Source organism: Odontesthes bonariensis, chromosome 9 (assembly GCF_027942865.1).
Source record: "Odontesthes bonariensis isolate fOdoBon6 chromosome 9, fOdoBon6.hap1, whole genome shotgun sequence".
Lineage (NCBI taxonomy): Eukaryota > Metazoa > Chordata > Actinopteri > Atheriniformes > Atherinopsidae > Odontesthes > Odontesthes bonariensis.
Window position 1 is genome coordinate 38,361,573 of NC_134514.1, and position 7,647 is coordinate 38,369,219.

General features: G+C 39.0%; 1 protein-coding gene across 1 annotated transcript in view; it reads right to left on the reverse strand.

Moving 5' to 3' along the window:
• Positions 1-7,359, reverse strand: part of brip1 (BRCA1 interacting helicase 1) — a 62,703-nt gene extending 55,344 nt beyond the window's left edge. The window contains exons 1-6 of the mRNA XM_075474187.1: positions 7,116-7,359; positions 6,788-6,892; positions 5,845-5,956; positions 5,348-5,560; positions 580-713; positions 294-431 (exon numbers count right to left, since the gene is read on the reverse strand). Coding sequence (XP_075330302.1) covers positions 294-431; positions 580-713; positions 5,348-5,560; positions 5,845-5,956; positions 6,788-6,880 — 690 coding nt within the window. The 5' untranslated portion in view covers positions 6,881-6,892; positions 7,116-7,359. The remainder of the gene's footprint in view (positions 1-293; positions 432-579; positions 714-5,347; positions 5,561-5,844; positions 5,957-6,787; positions 6,893-7,115) is intronic.
• Between the last annotated feature and the right edge of the window lie 288 nt (positions 7,360-7,647).

Genomic DNA, 7,647 nt, shown 5'->3' on the forward strand with positions numbered 1-7,647 from the left:
CTATGTTTTTGCTGCATTATTGCCGTATATGGGCTACACGGCAAATGCGTAAAATGGGCAACCAGATATTCGAATAGTTCGAATTCGTGATTTTTTTTTCAAACGAATATTCGAATGTCATTTTTGAGCAATTTTGACAGCCCTACCATGAATCAGGGTTCAGTAAGAGGTTGGATCATGACAGTGGAGGTGCAAAGTAGGTGGCTCACTTGAAAGAAACAGACAACATTGCCCCCTTGTGTTGGCAGAACCATAATACTCAGTAATACGACTCATACTAAGAATAAACTTACACTGCATGATGACAAACCAGCTGCGGGGCTGCTTGGTGCTGTGGTGCAACTCTGAGGACTCTGAGAAACCAGAGTTTCCAGCCCTGGTTCATCATCTAAGAATATGACTCCATGCTCCAGACGCTGCCTTTTGTGGTTCTGAGGAACAAACAGAATTTTCACTTTACTGAGTGCGAATACAATACACACATGTATGTGTGTATGTGTGTATATATATATATATATATATATATATATATATATATATAAAAACATAGAACTTTGCACATCAATGCTCAGTGACTACCTTGTGCTCTGCAGTACGAATGCGTTTCCTGTCTGGTCGGAAGTCGTCCTCTTTCTCACAGTCAGAGCTGAGAGAAGCCTGGAAATTCTCAGACAGGCGAGAGGCTAAAGACTGTTTCTTGGTTCGAGACTCCTCTGAAACATCCAATGACAGATGCAAAGTAAACCTCGTATAAATACCATAAATGAGAAAATAAACAGGAAACAGCAAACTCAGATGAACACAACATATTACACTGTGTCTTCGTGTATTGAGCAAAATACTAAGACAAAATACAGAACCAGTGGGGGGAAACTAAGTACACCCATATTGCTTCCATAGTAATGGAATAAGTCATCATCAGCTCTATGAAAGTGGAGGCTCTGGAAGTCTGCTGGTATGGATCATTCAGATGTGTGTTGACACAAAGGCATTAACAATGATCTTATAGAAGCAACTGGTGTTGCTTATCACTCTGGAAAGGGTTATAAGGCCATTTCCAAAAATCCCAGTAAGAGTCCATCACTCTGTTGTGAGAACGATTATCCACACATTGAAAGCATTTAAGATGACTACCAATCTTCCCAGGAGTGAACGTCCCAGCAAGTTCATCCCTAGGTCAGGTCATGCAATGTTCAGAGAAACGCCAAGAAATCCAAGAGCAACATTTTCAACATTTAAATTTTTTTTTTCCTCAAAAAAAAACTTGGGCGTATTTTCCAGCCTCAAGATATAGACCTCTGACGGTCTCATGAAGTTGACCATAAACTTCTCTGTATACCAAAGAATTATATAAAAGATACTAAACGTCCCCCTGTATATGACTTTTGGTCCAAGGTGCATAGTTGCCTTGAAAATATTTTAGGATTTCCCATTCCTATGCACCTCTCTCTACTTTTATTTAATGATGATTCCATTCTTAGCGGTAATACCAGATTGGCTCAGAGGAAAGTTATATTCGCAGGTCTGACTGCCCTAAAAAGACTATAATAAACTCATGGTTTTCTCCAGACATCCCATCGGCAAAGGAATGGCTAAATCGCTTTAGAGACATTGCTGTTTTAGAAAGGTCATTGGCTGTCGTACGCAAAGCGCGAATATCTACTGTACAGGCCTGGGACGCTCTTATTGGATCTCTGTCTGACATAACGTTGCTTGCTCGTATATGAGGTGTTTTCTGCTTATGTTGTCTCTGTAGGTCAGCTCACTTTCTATCCTCTACCTCTCATCTTTTGGTTTACTTGTGCGCATGGTGTGTATGTACATGCACTTATTATGTGTATGTGTGTATATATGTGTGTAGCTATGTGTGTATGTATATATATATATATATATATATATATATATATATATATATATATATATATGTGTGTGTGTGTGTATATGTATATATATATATTTTATTTTATTTTCTTTCTCTCTTTGAAAGTCTTTGATGGTAAGGCAGTGGCGCTGTTTTTGTAATGTGTTTGAACTGTTCAATAAAAAGTTTGTCACAAAAAAAATAAAAGATACTAAACATGTTATTGAATAATGCTATGCACTTAGTTTTTCTACATAATGCCTCTGCAGTTGAGCATATTAGTCCTTTTTTATTTTTTTTATAATAACAACATAGAGTAATATATCATATGTTGTTGATCATCTGAGGTTGTATATATCTAATCTTAAAACCAGGGGCCTGTACAACAAAGCAAGATGAGGCCTAGTAAGGTAACTTCAGGTTCAGCTATTGATTTCAGTATCGTGAAGCTGGTTCAGTTCTTACCAGGTTGCATCGTCATGGTAACCTATGTTGGAAACTTAAACTGTGCCAAACAGGTTAGCTTAGATCAATTCATTTATAGGCACTGCCTTACAACCAACCAGTTCTCTTGAATGAACAGACTGTATATAAAAAATGGATGACATCTAAAAGAAAACATTGATGTGTGAGCAGTGAGAGCTTGTATCCAACAAAAAACTGAATTCAAACTTTCACTCAGCATTTACATGAGAAATATGTCAGCTGAAGAGAACGTTTCTGCAGCCTAAAACAGAGACTGATTTCTCTTTTAAGACTTTTAAACTAACATTAATTACTCATTTTTTCACATTCTTTCCTCCAATGCTTCACACCTGTATTAGAATAATTTTATAAAATACACAATCACATCTACTTGTGCTTTAATGGCATGGCAGTGATATTGCTCAGCTTATTCATTTAAACATCCACATTGTCAGATGTAGATTTTGTAACAAACTAATGCAAACTATCAGCATTCTGTTTTTCCTTTTTTGTCAGCTATTCTTCCCATTTTGGCAGCAGTTGTGTTGATTTTAATCCCGCAAGAAATCCATGACTTTGGCTGATCATCTGAGGCCAACTGCACTAATTTTACATAACAGTGCACATATTCAGAGTTGGAGAACTGGGGCTGACACTCCCACGTGATGTCCAGTGCTGTAGTACCGCTTCGCAAGATCACCTAAAGGCCTCTGTATGCTTCTCCGTCGCTATCCGTCAATCCGACTCCGTGGTCACTAAACCTTTCGAAGTTCTCCGTCGGGATGTCGGATACGCAAGACAGTTCACCTCCCGATCAGAAGGCGGCGCTACGTTAGTCGACCCAATCATCTATGGTGAAAGTGGTTGATTGATTGTTCACCTTCCGGCTCCGTTCCAGTCCTCACAGTGAACGATGGCGACCGACAGAGAAAGACTGTTGTTGGAGTTGGAGCTTGTTGATTTTGAAATGCAAATAATTTTGACCAAATGTTGCCCGGCACACAGTAAACTCTTTCAAAAATGGTGGTGTTGTTGTTCTGAGAGGAAGGCGCTAAACCGGAAAAGTGATTCCGGAAATGATGTTGTTAGCCGACCAATCAAAACCCTTGCGGTCTTCGCGAGTCTCCGCCTCCTCGACGGATAGATAGATAGGAATGTTGGCCGACGCACGCAAGCGCTCTCCTTAGACAACCATAAATCAGCCTTAAAAATACCCTGGATACATTGAACCTGCGTTATAGCACTGCACCCTAGTAAGATCAGGAAGATTATTTTATTGTCCTGATTGGGGCTGAAAAATATATAGAAAATTGATCATTATGGCAATATCGATGTAATATGAATATTAAAAAAAAGGGCATTTTGACTTGAAATAGGAAAAACACTGGTTTTATTAATGAAGACTATATTTCAGTTTGAGGAAGTTGTTTGTGTGCATGGTGTAGAAGTGGAAGACAGCCCTCATTAACACACCTGAGATTAGCATATATCACAAGTCATATTCTAATTGCAATATTCAACGATGACATTGCATATTGCATGTTTTCCAAATAGCATGCAGCGTTGTCCTGACAAACAAATCCTTAGGATTGAAAGAGGGTGCGCTTTCTTTTTCACATCACTGTATACTGCTGGCATTGCATTTTACAGACCACTGACTGGGAATTACACAGATTATTCAGCTCATGAGATTAAATTTATTTTGACTGGCCAAACACTTAGGTGATTTCTACCAAGTTTAAAAGCACAGACGTACAGCTGGGATCTAGAGTGCATTGAGAGGTAAATTAAAACTGTTAGGGACTGCAGTTTTGTCTCAAACGGGTACAAATTGATTTGTTCTGGGGTAAACATTTTGTTTTAGGGTCAGGGTTACAATTAGGTTGAGGTTAAGTTGAATTCAATTCAATTGAGTTTTATTTATATTGCACCAAATCACAACAAATCTCATCTCAAGGCACTTTAATAATACTTGAATAGTTTAATTCAAGCCAATTGGAGTTAATAATCCAATCATAGTCCAATTCATACATACAGAGCCAATTAAAAAAAGTTTCCTAGCCAAGAAAACCAAGAAATTGCACAGAAACTTCACTTTGATCTCATGTCCTATCCTGAGCAAGCAAGAGACGACCTCATGCATGAAGCAGCCCCTCAGTGTCCTCTAAATATGTCTAAGTCACTGTGAATGACACAGCAGTAGATAATAGTCAGTGGCTCTACATGATGAGATTAATTCGGTTATAGTTATAGTTGGGTTATGCTCCTTATTTGAGCAAGGGTAATTCTCCTTGGATATATGGCGGCGAATGAATGGGATCAGAGGCACAAAGCGTGTCATACCCCGGTATGATAGGTGGCGCTGTACCCATTCCAACTATTGCTAATAGAGCCACTTCCTGTTGACCTCTTCACCACCAACAACAACAACAACAAACTCAGGCATTGGAGAAAGATGGAGAACGCAGAGCAAGATGAAGCTACGTCCCTCTACATTTGGTCTGTGATGAGCTGCTTGTTGCACAAACGCGATGCCCAACGGAGCATTCTCCATCGCGTTGTTTGTTTGTTTCTGACGGCGACAACAACAGGAATATCGTCTCCTTTGACTTCCGGGTCACGACCCCGGAAAACATCTGGAGCATGCGCAGAACGCAAAGTCTGATTCACCACGTGCTTCAGCGCCTACAAGCAGGTTTAGTGTGACTTTCAACCCAGTTATCTCGGGGTCTTAATCCGCCTGCCAGTAACCTGATCCGGTCCAATTTTTAGTCAAACTAAGATGTATACATGAACTTAATAACTCAGTCTTATCGTAATTTAGCCCATAATCTGATTTTTACAGTGCCATGTAACCCCACTGACAGTTAGATCTAGGATTGCAACTAAATTCATCTTCTCTCTCAATAAATCAGACTGACTAATTTATAAGAAATGAACAAACTTGAGAAGTCAGACAGATTTCCAAAACATATAAATATGTTTCAAATGCTACCACAAGTAAAATAAAAGATTACTCACTATGTTCTGTTGCTGAGAGCGATGGCTGGGCTGTTTCTTTGAAGGGGGACACGGTGAGGTCCACAACAGGCTGGGCTGTAGCTGCTGCCATGTTGGTTTTAGTGTGGCACAGACACTGACATGGGGCGGGGGCCTCCAACTTCTTACCATCTTCTGAATTTTTATCTGACTGACTCTTTTCCTCCTTAGAACCTCCTCCTTCTTGCAGTTTAGCTGAAGTAAACAATAAAACCCATGTTACCATCAGTGAGAATGAAGCCCAGATTTTTCATTGGATAGCCATATAAATATAAATTAGAATATGTTTTCGAACAAACAGCGAGGAAGAAAAACATCAGTAATGTGGCTTTAATCAAAAAACATTTGAATTCATTTTGCAGAACAAAAAAACTTAAATTTGACAGAACGATAACAGTAATCTATTTTCACGGCTGAAAAGATTTTATTTCTGTATTTTAGTAAGCCCGTTTGCCAACAGCAAATCCATGCAGTCTTACCAAACTGAGCTCGCTGCCAGCCCAGAGCAGAGCAGAGCAAAGCCAAACTTTTTCCGCTCCCTGTGGGACTCTCCAGCAAACAGTGCTGTCCATAGTTCAACCCTCGAACAATCTGCAGACATAATTACACATTTACATAACCACATTTATGTTCATCTCAAACTAACAAAAACTGCCAAACATAAATTTAGTGTATCACAAATCTGGGAACTTGTGCATTTGTTTAACTTTATAACCATTTTTACTGTTTCAATGCATTGCTGTAAAGACACCAAAGTCCAAAAGCACAAGCAGATTCTATGTACCTTAATAAACAACATTTATCTGCAATGAGTTTTAAATAATTACAAAATCTCCAGGTTTCCAAACCACAAACATGTGCAGTGTGTAGTCCTACAGTACTATGCACAAGCTTTAGGCACTGTGATACAACAGGGACCAACAGGGAGACATCTGCTTGCCCTCAACTAAATTCTGCAGAACAACATAAACCAAAAATATCTAGGCAGAGTAGTAATGAAAAATTATTATCGGCTTTGTGTAGAACAAGATATCCTGCTGAAAGAAGTCACACTGGGCCCAAAATCCATTCAGCTGACATTATTTTATAAGGCATCCCCACTTTACCTTCAATGCCAAAATCATCCATACAGTTTAGATATCAGATCCCACAATATCTAAACAGGTATAAATGATGGATATCAATAACTGTGGGCCATGATGGACATTGGTAACAGTGGTGCCATCCATCCTGCATGGATGATTTATCACAATTACACCTATGTATATGACTTGCTATCACTGTTATGCTGCGTTAGATTACCAATGTATTACTCATTAGTATTTAATTAACATTAACCAGATGGCAATTCCTTGTCATTCAAAATGATTCCATGTGTTATGGGAGTGCATCTTGTGTACTGAAAGCCATCACATTACTCACTGAATTCATCATGGCCAGCTGGGATGGATAAGCCTTGCATGGGAAGTGGATCTTCACACCCCCAATGGTGTACTCCAGCGGGGATGTTGCCATGTTTCGCTAACCCTGATTAACAGATAAGCACTTTTTTTTTTTATGTCAGAAAAAAACTACTGTAACTTCACGTTGTATGGACACATATTCAGTTTAACGTGTTTCAGGTCACTCTTTAAAACGTCTGTCCATAAGCTAACAGGTTCAATCTAATGCAACGGTTAACGTTTCAAGAATTTAGCATCAAACGTTATTTAAACGTTACTTTTTGTTTGCGTATGAGGTTGCAACTCACCTGTGTAAAATGTACTGTAAGCTATGTAAGCTATAACCGACTTCCAACCAAGAGCTAATGCTTAGTCTATCAACGTTACTTTCATTCAGAATTTGTACTCGTTTGACATAGTTTAGTTAGTATCGCTGGTTTGGTCTAACTTATGTGAAATGAAACTGAGAAACATAAACTGTTGGTTACTTCGCTCGTCCCATGATTCTTCCCGCTCTCCAAATCACTCCGAATACCAACAGGATGTTAGCCGTGACTCAGCTTCGTGTTTCCTACAGTTACTTTCAAAATAAAATCCTGAGAGTTTCTATGTAATACCATCACGGAAGCCATTGGACGTAGCTGTAAATATATCGAAGGAACACTTATTATAATTTTGCATACCAAAATCACAGATCTCATCTACACTTACAACTATATCCTGTGATAAATAAAATAAAGGAATCTACGCTTGTAATTTGAATGCTTAGTATGGCCTACTGTTTGTTCGTCACTGGTACCACAGCCATTTTGGTACCAAACGTACCGGAAGTTACGTTGG